Genomic DNA, 18557 nt, shown 5'->3' on the forward strand with positions numbered 1-18557 from the left:
GCAGCAAGTAAGGTTCTCTTAGCAGTTGACTCCCAGGATTATACGCAGCTTCGACTTCCTTTCTTCTCCATGCCCCTCGTCTTGCAAGAACACATGATGAAATAAGAGAAGAAAAAGGTAGGAGGACACCACCAGGCACTAGTAAGTCAGTCAGTGCAGCCACGTAAATTGATGAGCAAAGTCATGGACGTACTCTTTTCGTCGAAAAGACGAGCCACCACACGTCCTGCTGCCTTCCGCACGTTCACAGACAGAGACGTTCGCCGCACTTCTCCCCTTGCAACACTAGGAGTCAGTGTGAAATCCAAGACGAAAGAAGGAGTGGAATCATATTTACTGTGAAATATAAAAGGATCAAGCCACCACACGTCCTGCTGCCTTCCGCACGTTCACAGACAGAGACGTCCCCGAAGGCCCCCCTCCCCCTGGAAGAAATGCGGTTAGTATGCAGTCAAAAGCAGATATAGATTGACATAATATTTACCTTGAAGGGGAAGAATGATGCCACCACGCGTCCTGCTGCCTTCCACATGCTCACAGCCAGAGACTTTCCATTCATTCGGTTCGATTCGTGGTGAAGATACCCACCAACCAACTGTGGATGTTAGCTTATGGAACCGCCAGAGTCTAGATTATGCTGACCCCCATCACCACTCTGATTGAGCCACCACACGCTCTGCTGCCTTCCGCGCGATCACAGACAGAGACGTTCCCTGGCCCCTCCCCCGGAGAACATGCGGTTAGTATGCAGTCAAAGAGGAAGGAGTGGGTTCATTCTTACCTTAGAGAAACAAGCATGAAACCAACATATATCCTGCTGCCTTCCGCGTTCTCACAGACAGAAACGTGTGTTTGGTATGATTTGCGGCGGCGACGCCCACCAGCCACCTGAAATCGGTCATGTCAGCTCTTGAAGTCATAAGATGCTGGGCAAGGACTTACCCTCGTCACCATCCAGTTGGGCCACCACACGCTCTGCTGCCTTCCACGCGATCACAGACAGAGACGTTCCCAACCCCTCCCCCGGAAGCCATGCGGTTAGTATACAGTTGAATAGAGAAAATGGTGGAAGCATATTTACCTTCAAAAAGAAAAGAATGAAACCAACACATGTCCTGCTACCTTCCACATACTCGCAGACAGTGACGTTTGATCGGTTTAATGTGCGAGGACGAGATCCGCTGGCCACCTATTGTTGATTGACAAATTAGCTGTTGCGTCATAGAATTTTTGATGATAACTTACTCTCGTCGCCATTCAATCGAGCCACCATGCGCTCTGCTGCCTTCCACGCGATCACAGACAGAGACGTTGCCCCCATATCTCCAAAAAAAAAAAGCAAAATGAAACACCGAAAGCCAGAACAGGAAAAAACGGCAAAAGCCTCAGCAGAGCAGAACAGAACAACAGGGAAAGCAATGTTTTTTGGGGGTTTTTTCTTTTCTCAAAAAGCAAACGGCAAAAGCCTCAGCAGAACAGAACAGGACAACAGGAAAAGCAATGTTTTTGGGGGTTTTTTCTTTTCTCAAAAAGCAAACGGCAAAAGCCTCAGCAGAACAGGACAGGACAACAGGAAAAGCAATGTTTTTGGGGGTTTTTTCTTTTCTCAAAAAGCAAACGGCAAAAGCCTCAACAGAACAAAACAAGGCAAGGAGAACGCATACACAAAAAGCAACACGAAGAAGATGAGACCAATGGAGGAGAAAGGGAGAGGAAGTCAAGACCGCCGAGAAGACCGGGAGGACAACGAATGCCGACGGGCAGCATCAAAAGAGGCATGTCCCATAGATAAACAGGAGCACAAAGGCCACAAGGAAGATTGGCAGAATCCATGGGCAGAAGCACATCACCACAACCGAGAGCCCACAAAGGTTGAATAGGAAGAAGGTGACCGAGCAGGGGCCAACCTCGACGTGGGTCTCGACCGCACGTACAGGAAGAACCTTGTGAGACTTGCGAGAGTGGGAAGCAGCCACGGACTTGGGCACAAGTGCAAGGGATGATACATCAGACGAAGCATCAGGGCCGGGAAGTGCACGCATCAGAGAGGAAGTGTTGGGGGCAAACCCAGGTGGCGAGCCAGCGGGGGCAGGCTCAAGCACAGCACTCTTCAACGAGCACACATTGGAGGCGGCATCCAGATCCGGGAGGGCATCCATCAGAGAGGTCATGTTGAAAGTCGGGTCAGGATCAGGCAGTGCATGGAGCATCGAGGACATGTTGAAGGCAGACCCATGCGATGAACCGGCCGAGGCAGGCTCAGGCAGGGCATCCTTCAGTGAGGACATATCAAAGACGTCATGCAGTGAACCATCGGTGGCAGGTTCAGGCGATGACCCATTGGAGGAAGGTGCGGACCGCAGAGAACGGGGCTGAGAGCAATACGCAGCGGCAAGACGACGGGCACGAATGACACTCATCCAGTGTGAGTACATTGTGTACCGAGGTCCATGGCGTCCAGGAAGCCTGTAAAGGAACCGCTGGTTGAAGCCCAGAGAATCCGAAGTGTACATGATGAACGACTTCGTCTTCGCAATCCGACCTCTCTTGAAGATGGGGCTCTTACGTTTTTCGCGAGGCGGGATTATCCTGATCCGCTCAAGAGAGATCTCGTCGTCGGGGAAGTGTACTGTCTTCCGGACGCGAGTTTCTCCAGAGGGGGAGGATTCCCGATCAGAGCACGAAGTGGCGAGGCATGACTTCGAAGGAGGTGGCCTGCTTTTCGAACACAGGCGAGAGGGGAGGAGGAATCCTTTTGCCAAAGGAAGAGGGGTGCATGATGAATCGGTTTGAAAGCAATGAGAAATGGTTTTGGTTATCAAAAGCAAGTGCAAATGAAAAAAAGCCAGTGGCATGAGGGGAGGGAAAAGAAGAGAAGAAGAGGACTTGGAGGGGGGAAGATAAATAGCATCTAGATATTCCATGGCAACGGGCAATGGCAACAGGCAATGGTAACAGGAAGGCATGATGGTTTGATAAACAGAATAGGAAGCTCTACAGGAAGGTGCGATGATAGATGGTGACCATGGAAACGAGTATAGTTAGGGCAGCGAAATCATATACTATCAATAAGGAAGGAGCATAATATCACTACCATACATGGACCTATGTACTCGAGTTGATACAGCCAAGCACTATCAAATTGATGCAAGTTAGGGCTTGGTTGTGCATGGGACTGAATCTGATCGAATGCAGAACTATGATTTTCTTCCCGGAGCTGTTTTAGTCTGATATTTTCGCTGTGTTGGTTAGAACATGAGAAAAGATGGCAAAAAAGACACCAAGAAAGACACCAAGAAAGATAATGCACTCAACAAGCATACTAAAGATTATGCGAGGACCCAAGGTGGTGATGTCTGTATAGATACGAGCTTTGTCTTCAATTCAAGATCGATATCATCCATCACATTCAGCAACAATGCGCTTAAGGCTTCATTGCAACGTTCCAGGCGTGTACTTTCTGGCTATGCCTCGGACAGAGGAGCTATCGACCAGGTGAACGCAGCTTATTGACCCAGAAATTCATTTTACTTTTAGAATAACGAGCATGTTACTAATTTCTACAAAATACGGCCATAACAAAGCTCGAAACCTCGAAGTACGCGGAAGCCGTACGCACAACGGATTGGATGGGATACCAAATGAATTCAAAGTAAAATCGCTCAACCTGGGAACCGCCTGCACTCCACCGGGTCATAATGATACATGCATTTTCTTCTCAACTTTTTAGTGAGCATCAGTAGACAAGGGCTCATGAGAACAACGCGGGTCGAGCGATATGTTGGACTTCCTGCTCCTCAAACTATACTCAGTCAGTCACATTTCATCCCCATAAATTGCAGAAGAAAAAAAAAACTTACCTCCATAAAATCTGTGGCAGTAACAAGGGCCATATATGCCTTGACTAGTTCACATAAAGTCTCGTGGTGGGCGGTTGATGTATTCCCGATCTTGGCAGATCGTTTGAAAATACCAACCATGCATGGCCGGTTTTCAGCCAAAAAGATCCGGGTCTGCTCCTTGAGTTGTTCGTTTTGGATGCCTCGGGAGAATACCGCGTACACTATGACCTGGAGGACTGAAAGGAGAAGATCGTAATATCTCTGAAGGGCATCGGGGTTTTCGATATCTGAGGGGGTTAGCAAGCTATACTTGGGCCGGGATAGAATTGACTCACCGATACCGATGTCAGGATCAGCAGCAAAAAGTCGTGATTCGTGGACAGCTTGGAAGAGACCAGAATTAAGCACACAGTTTGCCCCGTCCTTGGTTTGAGACAGCCGCTGGAGTAACGACAAAAGCGACTCGTAGTATGCAAGTAGTGCTGGGGTGTCTGAAGGTTTGATTAGTCATTATAACGTGATATCTTCGAAGGGGAAACGACTAACCGCTTCCCTGAGCATTCTGAAGTTCGAGGGGAAGAGACCGCAAGGCATCCAGGAATAAACTCAAATAGTTTGACCTCGAGATTAAGCCAGCCAGAACACAATCAGTTTGGCGATCTAGAACAGCTAAACTGTTCAGTAAAAGAAGAGCGGATGCACGACACGATTCTTGGCCAGTATAGGCGTCATCACACATGGTCTCAATCAGGCTAGAACCAGCCGCTTTGATGACATGTTGGCTGAGACGTCGTAAGTTTTCATGGCTCTTATTTGACGATGTGATACGCGTGATGTAGTGGGAACAAATGGTGTAGAGCGTTTCTCGCAACAATACATTTCCAGTTGCCAGGTTGGTGCCTCGGATGCAGAGTTGAAAGAGCTGGTGGAGCTTTTCGTCAATGACATCCCCGCTTCGAGATACGTGTGTCGCTGATGCCTCAAACGCAAGATTGCCGATTAACAATTCAGCTAATCGTGCCAACTCAAGCGCTTCGGGAACATCCGCCTCGATTGCCGTTGTGAGCTTAGGGAGAACCAATTGGATCGAGTGTAGAATGAAAGCCGGTCTGCTTCCTTCATCGATAGCAGAGCAAGTGATCATCGTCGCGATGAGCTCTACCCAGGAACGGAGTGCGTGATAGCGATTGACTTGAATCAACTTGTTTCGCTTTGTTGCAGAAATGAACAGCTTGAGGTCATTCGCTTCAGCTAGTAGTTGCTCCTCATCCTGCGGGCGGAGCGGTCCATTGGCCATAAGCTCTGCTTTCCGCATTTGTATCATCTCCTCTACCCCTTCCATGCTGTACACGCCCTCCTCCTGTTTGTTCCCCAACTGAACAACAATATCATCGAGCAAGTAGAGCCGGGGCATGTTGAACTCGCGTCCAACATCAAGATCTGCAAAATCGAAAAGATCAAACACAGACGGACTGGAAGTTGGTTCACCGTTGTCCGCAACCGTGTTTCCGAGCAACACCGACAAAGTCTGGGCATGCAGAGCTGGTGATCTGGCCTTTGCTGTAGAGCGAACCTCGGTTGCGGCATATGTGAATAGGTGACTTCGGTAAAGCAGGAATTCTGCTAACGCAGTTGCAGAATCGGTGACCCAGAATTCCTCTGAATTAACAGGGAATCCATCCCAGGCAGTGCTCGGGCTAATGATGGGTTGGTAGGCAAACATGTCGCGTAGGAATGCTTGAGCACGCATTTCGCCAAGGGTGTAGTAGCTTGCCAACTTCGATGACCACAAATGCTTCAATACTTCAAAAGCCATACGTTTGAGGTGTACTAGCCAAGATGTGATGCCTGCATCAAGGATCTCCGGGTAAGACTTCAGGAAGTTCACGATGGCATGTAGTAGGGAACTTTGATTCGCAAAGAGCCCTTCCGATGACACATCGAGAATATTGCCCACGCAGTCGAAACCTAGCAGCAGATGGGCTACCGTTGGGCGATCTGTAATTGTTCCAAGGCAGCTGTTCAAAAGACCAAGAAGGCTTTCCCGAATGACATAGCCGGCGCAATTCGGGCCGAAATCAAGTTCTCTAACATCAGGTTCCATTTGTAAGACAAGAGGTCGGGATATGCTGTCCACGTCAACCTCGGATGCAAGCACCTCCACGATCTTGTTCGAGGATTGCCATTTGACAAGTTCAGGCGAAGTCATCTTGTTGAGCTTTCTGGAGCTAGTAAGCTTTTCCAGTAATGCCATGGAAGTGACGGTGAGTTGTTCATGCGCCGTGCCACAATAAAGACAAAGTGATGGGATGAGTGTGAGGTTGTTCAGCACAGTGTCCTCAAATGAAGCGAGCGAGGAGTTTGCCACGATGGTCCTGGATGGTCCGGGCTGGGAGTGTACCAAAGACTTGACGATGTTGAAGTAAGTCGATTGCAGGTCCACAAGCAGGTTCATAACCTCCAGACTACGGTGCAAAGTGAGAACCAGAACAGAGTCAGGCGATGCGGTAGCAACGTCCAAAACATCTTGTTTGGAGCTTGCAAACAGAGCTTTGAGTACATCTTCGTTGAAAAGCCAGTCCATCACGCGGGCAAACGGATGGGAACGAACATAAGTGAGCAGCGATGAAGTTTGCGTCGGAGAATCGGATACGGAGGGCTGGCTCAGAAGTAAAACCAGGTCCTCATTAAAGGATCGCAAGCTTGCCACAATGAATTCCAGGCAGTTAAATGCCAACAGGCGGGATTGATATTCGTTGAGATCTTGAATCTTCCGTGAAAAGGCATGTCCCAAGATGAAATCAATGTAGGGTTCGATGCCCGACATGCGGTAAGTTCCACCTAGGGTCTCCGGGAACGGTAGTGACATTGGGTCGTCAACTGAGTCGGATGAGGGCGCAGCAAGTGCATTGATAAGAACAACAAATGCATTCGTCTGGTCATAATTCTCTCCGATTTTTTGCAAGGCCTGTTGCTGGTGCCACACGGCAGGGTTGGAAACCAAGGGCACTTTTCCAATGCCCGAGGCACCGGTTCCTCCCGATAACCACCCATCAAGACGGGTCCATGTTTCTTTTCCAACGGTGGATACTTTGTCGGTCATCAATGCTGAGAGAGTTGAGAAAGTGGTTGCCCGAAGGTGCGATGGAATCGGCCCACTGCACAAGTCTAACAGTGTGGTAACTACATTGAAGGATTCATTTTGCAGCATCCACTCACGGATAGGTTGACTCTGCTTGCACAAATGGCCTATCAATCGAAGATAGCATGTTAGCATCACTGGGCTCTCGGGCTCATTCATTTCCACGGGCTCTGGTTTCCGTGGAAGAAAGATTCCTGATACCCCTTGGGGGCTTGTTGCAGCGGAAGGTTTCTCAGTGACCCGAGATGCGTAAAGCTTTAATTCAGCGAACATTTGCGACCAATTCATTGTAGTGGATCGCTTGAACTTGGAAGACATAAATTTGTCTTCCTCCGACAGAAATCGATGCGCTGCGGCTGCATTTTCTTCGCCTTCGGATATCGAACACAGCATTTCGCAAAAAGCGCTGACCCGAGGAACAGTCTGTCGTTTCGACGCCCACTGGAGGAAGCCATAAAGATTCCCATCAGGATCAGCCCAAAATTCTTGGGCGGCGTCTTGTCGGTGCTCAAAGGCGAAGGAGATGATCATGAGGAGGGACTCAAGATGAGTCCGCACCTCTACCAAGCCACGGTGGAGGTTAGAAGTGAGGCCATCCCTGAGGGCAGTGATCTGGTCCAGTCGTTGTGAGTCCTCTTCCGACTTCAGTCGTCGGACCGCGTCAGGCATATTTGCAACACATGATTCCACGAATACCTCGAAATTTTCCATCAAAAGCTCCTTCATAAAGGCCGAGCATGGCTCGGGATCAGGCAACGATACAACACTTTCCCTAAGCAGTAATGTAACTAACTCGCTCCGCGCGGGGTCCGCCCATTCCTCGGTATTGACGCTGGAGCAGATAGCGAGCATGAAATCAAGGGCACCATCGTCAAGAGATGACATGAACATCTTTGTACGCTCTTCGGATTCTTTTTCCGCGTCGACTGATGGAGAAGAAAGACCATCAAAGTACCATCCACTATAGACTGAGAGCCACAGAGCAACAAGGGCAGCGTGGAAGTTCGACAGCTTCCAGCCTGGGGCATCCTTGGATGAAGTGATTAATGTGTGCAGATCTCGGGCCTCCTTCTCGGATCCAGAACCTTCGGGGGAGCCATGTTGTACAAATGACACAATTGTGACTGGAATGTAGTGAAATAAGAGTCCGTCGAAGCGATCAATATTCTTCAACTGGCTCACAAGTATGCGGAAGTCTTCGCAGCTTGTGTATGTCCCTTTGAAGATATAGAATATAATCGCCCCGAGTGACTCATGCTGCTGTTGCAAACTCGACCGTTGGAATTCAATGGCTTCCATGATATCGCGATCATTTTCCTGGCCGACGACTGAGGCCTTTTGGATTTGATCAGCAAGAAGCGATAACCATTTCTGGATGTCGGCCATGGAATTCAAGGCTTTTCGCGCGAAGAGGGATGCATTCCGCAGAGAGCTGTTTTTGATTTCCAGGACGTGGGCCAGTGTTTCGTGCATGATAGGTTGGGTCGTTTCATGTTCAATTTCGCGCGATTCTCGGAAGATAAGACGTAAACATTCAAGAGTAAAAAGGCGGCGCTCGTGGAAGCTAATTATCGCAGCGATGAGTGGGGGTCTGTCTAGCGTTTGTGAATCCTCCTGGGCAGCAAGAAACATAACTGCTGCTTCCATTTCATCGATGTCGAGCGCATCCGCAAGCTGCAGTGCGCCTTGTTGGAAATCCTGGTTCACTGAGTATTCAATGTCGGCAACGGTGATCTTCCCTAGGATATCCCATTCGACGTTAGTAGCTTTTCAAAACGGACGAAGAGGAGTTCTTGATGCAGCCAAGATACCAAATGATCACTTACCCGAGAGAACCGCTTGACGGCTGGCATTGTTCTTTGCGGGCTTGTCTAGCAGTTTGCGGAAGTCTTGAATATGGGTCTCCAATTCGAAACATAAGCGATCAACGTTTGGGAGTTGAGAGTTTGAAAGAGCACAGAGATCCTGATACAGACCACGGAGGCCATTCCGAGTATCTTGGAGCTCTGCCATGACGGCGGGGTGAAGTTGGGAAATGAAGCTCGAGCTCTCTGTTTGTTCTGAGAGTGCAGGAAGGCGGGAACGCGACAAAATTCGGGCGGTGGACAGCTTTGACAAGTACTGCCACTCCACTTTCCACTAAACACAATTACCTCGCGCTTATCGACTCGATTGGTTCGCCAGACTAGCTGATTGATCTGAGATGTCTTTTTCTGTCAGCAAGAAGACGTGTTGAGGCTCAGGGTCTCTAGGATTTTTTGGTGCGTCGCAAACAGACACGAAAAAAGTCGTCGCAAAAGACGCCAAAAGAGACACGATGGGAGAGGTCTTTCTCGACAAGACGATTAGGCTACTCTCATCAGACAAACAGAAGGCCCGCTCGGATGGTTTGGCAGGTTTGATGACTTCTATCTTATCTCACCACAAAAAGACTGATACTAACTCCATTGATAGACTTGAAACACATCTTCCAACAGAACAAGAAGAGCTCCAAACTGTAGGCAGTCAACTACCCCCAAATGGACATTGCCAAGCTACCACAGTCACTGACCACCCACCTACCTAGACAAACACTTAATGATAAAGCTTGCCACAAGATCTTTGAATCACTATTCCGTTTCGTCGCAGCAGAAAGGTCAATATATAATCGAGCCCAAAAGTCTACAAACACATCTTCTGCATCGAGGCTTTCGACATGTGCTTCCGTACTCCGAATGGGTGTTGACCTCTTCCTGAGAAATTTGAGAACTAAAACAGTCCGCGCGATTGTTGATCACATTACTGAGACCATACCAGTCCCCGGGGAAGGTCTGTGGGAACCCCTGAGCCTGGACTATACCAAGTGTTTGGCCTCGCTTCTACGCTACCGTCCTCATACGGAGCATCTTGACGATGGAGACTGGGAAAATCTCATAAACTTTTGTCTTGCCAGTATTAGCTCCCGGGAGAATGAAGACGGTCAACTGAGTATTCGAAGCGGCTATCGATCCGTCCCTGAAGATCAAGATGCCAGCGACAGCCGCTCTACCCCCTCGAGGATGACCACTGCACCTACCTCAATCAGCAGGGAAAGGCACATTGGCAATAGGAATGTCATTGAAGAAGTTGTAATCTGTATTCAACTCTTGACAACTAGTCCGAATCCCCCTCTTCAAACTACGGCCCAAAAGATTCTTCACGGACTTTCGGAGTTCGCCGAGTCATCTGTGGCTGGGAATGCACACCAGCTCGCGTTTAATAGCATCAATACAGTCGTTACAAAAGTCATGTTTGATCAATCCGAGCTTGTCCGTTCAGTTCTCTTGGGCCTGGTTCCAGTAATTCGAAGCCTATGGGCCACTAAGTTACAGAATCTCAAGGATGAGTTACTTGCCACTTTGATGTTCTCAATGGTCGTCTTTGTGGACAGTGCTAGAAAAGACCCATCTGAATCTCTTGCACATGGCATTGAACGATTGGCCAGTACGCTTCATTCGGAATATGTGAGACGGTCGGAAAAGGAGATCCTACAAATCGACGAAACGGTACTCTATCAAAATGAAGCATGCAAAAGCAGACCAGTATATGGACCTCGCCTCGGCGTTTCCAGGTCGGAGCATAACTGGACAGTCCTCTGGTTGATTGCAGAACTGCTCAAGCTCTCGGAGGCTATTCATACCCGAATCAAGTCCGATTCAGCACGCGAAGGCTCAAGTAAAAGGCAGCGCTTCAGTTCTGAAATTGAGGACATATTTCGAGATTCGGTCTCAGCCACAGGCACCAGGAAAATATGCGCATTGCAACTCATCCCATTCCTCGAATCGGAGATCGACACTGAGACCTACATCAAGCAGCTCATTCCGAACATATCTGACGGCAATGACGCTGTCTCATCCTGGGCAATGGTCGCTCTGACGAGGTATGTGAATCAATACTGAAAAGACTAGACAGCGCACCCAATCACCCTACGAGAAGCATACGAAACGCCCTAACTTGAGCATAAAAACAGTATTGCGAACGGAGCGTCTGCCCAATTTCCTGGTATTAGGGCCCACTGGCCACGAGTGGTCGAATTCACCACGCGTGCATTCTCATCCCCGGTAACATCGAGAGCTGCGTGTAACCTATTGAGTATGGTTTTGCAGTCGGACTTGCTAGATTACAGAGTGACCATGGATACGATGCGGTCACTCTTGACTTCTGCCAATGGACTATCTGCTATTTCAGACTCGTCTTTAAGGCTATGGGCCTCAATTGCACGAATGAAGACACAGCTTGATCCTGGTTCAGCCCAGCAGGCCTCGATGCAGATATGTGGCTGGCTTAGAGAAGTTTGGGCTGGTACGAGACCCTAAAAATTCCCTTGACGATTCTTGGCTCTGATAGTCAACAGGTTCAGTGACAGATCGAATCCAGGCAGCTCGAGTAGCTGCGTATGCCCGTCCGTTGGATTTACTCGAGCTTTTTTTATCATGCACTAATCGATGCTTCTCTATACCTCGTCATCAAGTCACGGGACCGACGGGGAATATAGCTCGCACTTGGTTTTTTCTTCATGAAAACCGTGAATTATTAAAGTATGCCTTTGATACGAGTCTGGCTCCAGCGAACCCCTGGGGTTTGCAGGAAACATGGTCCTTTGAGCAGAACTCTAGACAAGATCCTGATGATACAGTGATATTGGATCTCCTTCGAGTGAGATCCGAGGTATTTTTGCAAGCATGGCACGCCATGAACGAAGAAAGATCACATATCACCCCAGATAATTTGCAAATTCTGGCGTCGTTTTGTGTTGTCGTCTCCCTCTTCATGGCATGTCTTCCTAAATCATTGCAACCTCAACCTCGATCAAAAGATCTGCATCAGAACTGTCAAAGTTTGTGGAACGGTATATGCAATTTTCTGGCAGCTCATGCTCAAGAATCTGCTTTCATGGAATCTTGCCTGGACGTGCTATCGCCGCTCCTCGGTCCTTTAACAAGCTCTCACACCCCCTCTGCCATTCACATCAATCTCAGAGAGCTCATTACTCCACTCACCAAAATTCTTGAGCATTTCCGTGAGAGCTCCAAGAATCCATTTGCAGCCGAAGATCCTATGGATCTAGATCTAGATGGCAGATTCGTGGCCGAATCCCCACTAGCCACTGATCAGACTATTCTGACCTTGAGCCGAAACTCTTTGCCTATCTTTTTTGATCCTGTCACATATCAGCGCTGTGTAACCATCCAACTGTCGATATTTCTCAAAGTGCAAGCTGATGCTGACTCGTCATCTATCGCTGAATACCTGAATGGATTAGAGGAAGCCGATATCCTGGCCGCCCAAGCTGTCTTACCTGAAATTTTCCAGCTCTGCTCCAAATCGAAGCCCTCGGAACTGCTCTCCATTCTCGAAAATGTAGGTGAAAAGTGCCTACAGTCTTATGAAATGGAGCGGTGCGAGACTTCGCATTGCATTTGCATCTGCATGATGTCTAGCTTTGTCGACTTCTGGACAAACGGGCCTGACGATATCTTGAAAGAATCGGCCATGGACTTGTACAATTGGTTTATGGAAGTTCTATTGGCTCGGAAAATAGCTTCCCCAAGGGTCTACATTGCCTTAGCCAAGCTCATTCAGGGGGTGATTGGCACATGCCCCTCATATGGCAACGAGCAGTCTCTTCCGTCCCCACGAACAACTTTATTCACAATCCTTCGAGAGGGTGATGTTCGGGTCAAATTCAGCGTTGCGAAATTCATCCCTGTCTTATTTGAGCGGTTCCTTCTCAAGGACCACGATGCCATCTTCGATGATGTATTGGAAAGTTTGCCGCGAGACCCGGAATGGATCGAGGGAATTGCAGTCCGCCTTTTTGTGCTTTCACAATTGGCTTCCAGATGGCATACTTTGCTACGAAGAAGTATCTACCATTTATTCGAAACCCCAGCTCAGGTCCCCCTATCACTGTGGTATGCTGAGAGATGTATGGTGTCTGTTTCTCAGACCCTTGGTCTGCAAGATGCTCAAGAACTTTTCCGGTTATTCTCGTCTCAAATACTGTATACGTGGACTGAGACACAGAGTATCATGTCTATGCCATTCAGTATATTTGGGTACAGTAGTCTTGAAAAGATGCTGGTAGACGTCAAAGATGAAATTGTTGGACAAATGATGATGCGTGCCAAGGAACAGGAGACAATCGAGCTTGCGAAACACCTTGAAATTCCACATCTCGAGCTATTGGCGACGTCTTTTCACAAGGCCGAGGCATACAGCATCGCACGAGATATAAGTACTCCTCCGGGTCAAGGTAGTCAGCCCAAAGGTGTTGAAATCCGTCTGCGGAAATTACTCGGGGCAGACCAATTCATGACGCAAATCGAGAGCCAGTTCCCCCTAATTATTGCTGCGTTCTTCAACTCCTTGGACTACTATGACCAGATTGAACGAGCATTCTCAAAGCGTAAAAACTTCGGGTATGCGCTCGAAATTCTGACGCAAATAATCAACAAAAGCACGTCCCAGAACGCACTTCCTGCAAATCAACAGCCTTCCTTTCGAGCACGCTATCTCCTAGATGAGATTGAGTTCCTTTGCAGACACACTGGGTTTGAATTTGAATCAATATGGACGCCATCATTGGTATCTTTTATCTGCCGTTCGCTGCTTGAATCCATACATCCCGCCCTTGGCTCGCTTCACGCTTGTTCTGTGATTCGCAAAATAAGAATCCTAGCCTGTGTGGCTGGTCCCATCATGGTTCAAGACTATCCTCTAGAAATGACACTCAGCTCTTTACGGCCTTTCCTTAACGACATTCATTGCTCTGAGGATGCACTTGGGGTCTTCTGGTATCTACTTGAGGCAGGGAAAGCGCATCTTGAGGTGACACCAGGATTCACTGCCGGTATTGCTGTCTCAACACTAGTCACTCTTCGCAGAATATTTTCGTCGCTACCTGAGAACACCACCCAGGAAAGCCAATTCAGAAAGGTGCAGTTAAACGCAAAACAATTCTACCAGTGGCTGGTTGAGCTCCTTGGAGAGCTCCGTCACTCCGATTGGGATACAGAGACGAAACAATCATTTGATCGGCTTGTCTCGCTTGCTGAAAAATTCTCAAGTTCCGAGGACTCTTCGTGCGGACAGATTGGGAAGGACCTAGTTTTTGAAGTTCTCAAGGATCGCGACTCTGTGACTTCGCTTTTGAGTAAGCCGGTGGCGGATCTTGTTTTGTCGCTCTTATGTCCCGAGTTCGAGCAGACATCCGAAACTGGGAACTGGGTCTCGAATGAAGATGTGGAGCCCGCTTCCCATGTTGTATCTTTATGGCACACTCTTCAAAACTCCAATGGAGGGCCTCGATATCGACTTTGGGCCGCTCGGGTCATCGGAAGATCCTTCGCTGCCACTGGGAAAATCAATCAATTGCTCCTGCGAGAACAGGATCTTTCACTATTCCAATCCCCCGAGAATTCTTTGTCGTCTGACATCTTCTGCCATTCTAAGGCCAGAATCCTTCGGGTGCTTTGTGATATGCTGCATGCGCAAAAGCATTTCGAAGCTGGCCTTGTTGAGCGTACTTTGCAGCTAATCGTCAGCAACATCACCAATTATCCAGACTTCCAAGGCTGTAGCGAGATAATTCCCGAATCTCTGGCGAAAGCCCTTATATGGAACCCATACACATGTCCCGCTGTTCTACTCTCGAATTTGGAGAAAGATAGATGCGAGAATGCAACAATCAGCGCCTCTGGGTTGTCGGTTGCTGACTGGGCTCGCAATGTTTCCCTGTTCTTGACAAATGCTGCTCTGGGAGACCCAGTCGTTGGCTCTCTTCGCAAAGTTCTCAACGTGACCCCTGGCTTAGCAGTGCAGCTGTTGCCATATGTGGTTCATGATGTTTTGCTGTCAGAAAGGGAAGATAAAGGCGAAAGGGGAGAGGTCCGAGAAGATATATCTGCTGCTTTCCGACAAGTGCTGTGTGAGGCTGGGGGGAAAACACTACCTCATGCTCAGCTTGTGATCAACTGCATTCTTTACCTTCGTAACCAACCTGTGCCAGATGAGTCGACTATAGTCCAGCGCGATAAATGGCTTGACGTTGACTTTGGAGAGGCATCTTTGGCTGCCCATCGCTGCGGCTTGCATAAAACTTCGCTGCTCTTCCTGGAAGTGCAAACCTCCCAAGTGGTTAAGACATCTCGTCGATCATCTGTCATTAGATACGAGCCACCGCCTGCCTTGCTGCATGATGTTTTCAAAAACATTGATGATCCAGACTTGTTCTATGGCATTCAGCAGAGCTCGTCTTTGAGCAGCGTCATGGAACGGCTGGAGTACGAAAGCTCCGGGCTCAAAAATCTCTTATTCCAAAGTGCAAGATACGACAGTGAGATTCAAATGTCTAACAATACGGAGTCATACGGAATCCTGAAGGCCTTGAATGCAACTAACCTTCAGGGCATTGCCAATACGATGCTTTCTGCTTCTAGCAGTGCCAACGATGCCCCTGCCGCGTTTGAAAGTACGTTGCAAGCTGCAACTAGTCTTCAAAAATGGGATATTCCAGTATCTCCTTTGGATTCGTCCCCATCTGCCGCTATATTCCGTACATTCCAGAGTCTCAATACCTCTAGTTCTCTACTTGAAATCACTGGCTCAATTGAGAGCGGTCTTTTGACAACACTGGGTTCTCTTCTCAAAACCAGTGGATCCGCTATTCAGCTGCGGAGCTCAATGCGCGCGTTGGGAATGATGACTGAGATCAGTGATACTTTGCATTCTGCGTCTCCTGAAGATATGGAGGAAGGATGGCACAATATCATGGCGAGAAGCAGCTGGTTAAAAACCGAGAGGTGCGTGTTTGCCTTTTTCAAACTGGCTACAGGATACATACTAACTAGAGCAGCTATCATGAAGTTGGAGAAATTCTGTCTTGGCATGAGGCATTGTTTTCATCAGTCAGGAAAAGCGACATCCTCAAATCACGGGCAAAGCTGAGTCTCGGGGATTCGCGACTCCTAGAAGCAAAAGTCATTCGACGGTCTTTGGAAATCACAAGAACTCATGGTATCTCCCAGGCGTCGCTCAAATCTGCAATGAGCCTTTCGAGGCTTGCCGAACCGTGCGCAGCATTGGGAATGAACATTGACGGAGCTGCAAAATTCGATCTTGCCAATGTCCTGTGGGATCAAGGGGAAATGACCGCGTCTATTCGCATGCTACAGCAACTGAAGGGCCAGAATGACCTTCATAAGCAGGCAATCCCCCTCAGTCGGGCTGAGCTTCTTGTGACTTTGGTAAGCTGTATATCCTCAAACAGTATTTCGATCTAAAATCTTAATAATATGATGTTTAGGGTCACCACGTTGCTGAAGCGCGCTTAGAAAAGCCGGACTCGATTCTTCAAGAGTACCTATATCCTGCCGTCAAGGAGTTGAAAGGAAGTTCCGACGGAGAAGAGGCCGGACGGGTCTATCATGGGTTTGCAACATTTTGTGATCAGCAGCTACTGAACCCCGATGGACTCGAAGATTTCAAGCGAGTGGAACAACTACGTAATCGCAAGGAGAAAGAAGTCCTTGGCCTGGAAGACATGATGAAGAACGCCACAGGCAAAGAAAGAGAATACCTGAAGAACTATAGGGCCAAAGCAAAGCAATGGTTTGACCTTGACGACCGCGAGTACCAACGTTTGCTACGGAGTCGGGAGGCTTTCCTACAGCAGTGCCTTGAAAATTACCTTCTTAGCTTGAGAGAAAGTGATGCGTACAACAGTGATGCTCTACGTTTCTGTGCACTCTGGCTTGACAAATCAGACAGTGAAACGGCAAATTCAGCTGTTTCTCGGTATCTTAACGAGGTACCCAGCCGGAAATTTGCACCATTAATGAACCAGCTATCATCTCGTCTCCTCGATGTGGCCGATGACTTCCAGGCATTGCTCACTCAATTAGTATTCAGGATTTGTGTTGAGCATCCATTCCATGGCATGTACCAGATTTTCGCTAGCAGCAAATCCAAGGGAGGAAAAGATCAGTCGTCTCACTCGCGTTTCCGTGCGGCAAATCAGCTGGTGGATCGTCTGAAGAACGACAGTCGGATAGGTCAGACTTGGATTGCTGTGCACAACGTGAACATCAGCTATGTGAGATTTGCGATCGACAAACCGGACAGCAAATACAGAAGTGGTGCTAAAGTCCCACTAAAGACCTTGACTACTGGGCAGCGCCTTGGACAAGATGTCATCACATACAAACTACCACCTCCGACAATGAAAATCGACCTCCGCGCAGATTGCAACTATAGTAACGTTCCCACCGTCGCGAAATTCCACCCTGAGTTCACGATTGCTTCCGGCGTTAGCGCGCCGAAAATTGTGACCGCCGTTACATCCAACGGCGTGCGCTACAAGCAATTGGTAAGATTTGTCTTTTTTCATCAACATTCTTGACTAACCAAGTCACAGTACAAGGGAGGAAATGATGATTTGCGCCAAGATGCCATCATGGAACAAGTATTTGAGCAAGTCAGCAGTCTTTTGAAAGATCACCAACCCACACGCCAGCGGAGCCTAGGCATTCGAACATATAAGGTTCTTCCATTGACACCAAGCGCCGGAATCATCGAGTTCGTTCCGAACACGATTCCTCTGCATGACTACCTGATGCCCGCACATCAAAATTACTTCCCTAAGGACATGAAGCCCAACTCTTGCCGGAAACACATCGCCGATGTGCAGACCAAATCCTTTGAGCAACGCGTCAGAACCTACCGACAGGTGACCGAGCATTTCCATCCAGTTTTGAGATATTTCTTCATGGAAAAATTCAATAACCCAGACGACTGGTTTAGCAAGCGGCTAGCGTACACACGAAGTACCGCTGCCATCTCAATCCTGGGCCACGTGCTTGGGCTTGGTGATCGGCACGGACATAACATCCTGCTAGATGAGAAAACCGGGGAGGTGGTACATATTGATCTCGGTGTAGCGTTTGAGCAAGGACGGGTCTTGCCTGTTCCTGAGGTAGTTCCGTTCCGCTTAACGCGCGATCTAGTTGATGGATTCGGTATCACCAAAACCGAAGGCGTTTTCCGGCGTTGCTGCGAATTCACCCTGGAAGCCCTTCGCCAAGAATCATACAGTATCATGACGATCCTTGACGTACTACGGTACGATCCGCTGTATAGTTGGACTGTCTCTCCGCTTCGCATCAAGAAGATGCAGATGCAAGATAACCAAACTGGTGATGGACCTCCGGCTCTCCCTGGCGCAGCTGACGATCTCACTTCGAAGAATGAGAATGAGAATGAACCCAGTGAAGCTGATCGTGCTTTGACTGTGGTGGCGAAAAAACTAAGCAAAACACTCAGCGTGACTGCTACGGTGAATGAATTGGTTCAACAGGCGTGCGATGAGAAGAACCTTGCTATGTTGTATTGCGGTATGGCTCCTTTTTTCCTCCACCCCCTCCCCCAATCTTCTGCTCGACCGCTTAACTGACTTTCAATAGGCTGGGCTTCTTATGCGTAAGCTTTCTGGTGACATCTTGATTGATGTCTTCTGGTGTTTGGTTTTATGTGCATATAAGGGAATCAGGGTTGAC

General features: G+C 48.5%; 4 protein-coding genes across 4 annotated transcripts; 1 reads left to right on the forward strand and 3 right to left on the reverse strand.

Annotated features, from left to right (window-relative positions):
* Positions 1 to 354: 354 nt before the first annotated feature.
* On the reverse strand, positions 355 to 1321 carry N7500_000383 (uncharacterized protein; the record flags this gene model as incomplete). The annotated part of the gene is made up of 6 exons (XM_056671529.1): positions 355 to 425; positions 485 to 595; positions 841 to 888; positions 943 to 1018; positions 1134 to 1189; positions 1246 to 1321. The coding sequence occupies 6 exons, from the start codon at positions 1319 to 1321 to the stop codon at positions 355 to 357; spliced, it is 438 nt and encodes a 145-aa protein (XP_056537102.1).
* A 445-nt stretch (positions 1322 to 1766) lies between these two features.
* Positions 1767 to 2778, reverse strand: N7500_000384 (uncharacterized protein; the record flags this gene model as incomplete). Its single annotated transcript, XM_056671530.1, has 2 exons — positions 1767 to 2633; positions 2683 to 2778. 2 exons carry the CDS (start codon positions 2776 to 2778, stop codon positions 1767 to 1769), a joined length of 963 nt encoding a protein of 320 aa, XP_056537103.1.
* Positions 2779 to 3751: 973 nt separating this feature from the next.
* N7500_000385 (nuclear pore complex Nup192/Nup205 family protein) lies at positions 3752 to 8997 on the reverse strand (the record flags this gene model as incomplete). The annotated part of the gene is made up of 5 exons (XM_056671531.1): positions 3752 to 3802; positions 3861 to 4129; positions 4178 to 4333; positions 4389 to 8723; positions 8811 to 8997. 5 exons carry the CDS (start codon positions 8995 to 8997, stop codon positions 3752 to 3754), a joined length of 4998 nt encoding a protein of 1665 aa, XP_056537104.1.
* A 304-nt stretch (positions 8998 to 9301) lies between these two features.
* atmA (DNA-binding protein kinase TEL1) lies at positions 9302 to 18484 on the forward strand (the record flags this gene model as incomplete). The annotated part of the gene is made up of 9 exons (XM_056671532.1): positions 9302 to 9380; positions 9439 to 9481; positions 9551 to 10882; positions 10973 to 11304; positions 11357 to 15806; positions 15860 to 16250; positions 16310 to 17371; positions 17420 to 18395; positions 18465 to 18484. 9 exons carry the CDS (start codon positions 9302 to 9304, stop codon positions 18482 to 18484), a joined length of 8685 nt encoding a protein of 2894 aa, XP_056537105.1.
* Between the last annotated feature and the right edge of the window lie 73 nt (positions 18485 to 18557).

Source organism: Penicillium coprophilum, assembly GCF_028826855.1.
Source record: "Penicillium coprophilum strain IBT 35676 chromosome Unknown utg000001l_segment0_segment0, whole genome shotgun sequence".
Lineage (NCBI taxonomy): Eukaryota > Fungi > Ascomycota > Eurotiomycetes > Eurotiales > Aspergillaceae > Penicillium > Penicillium coprophilum.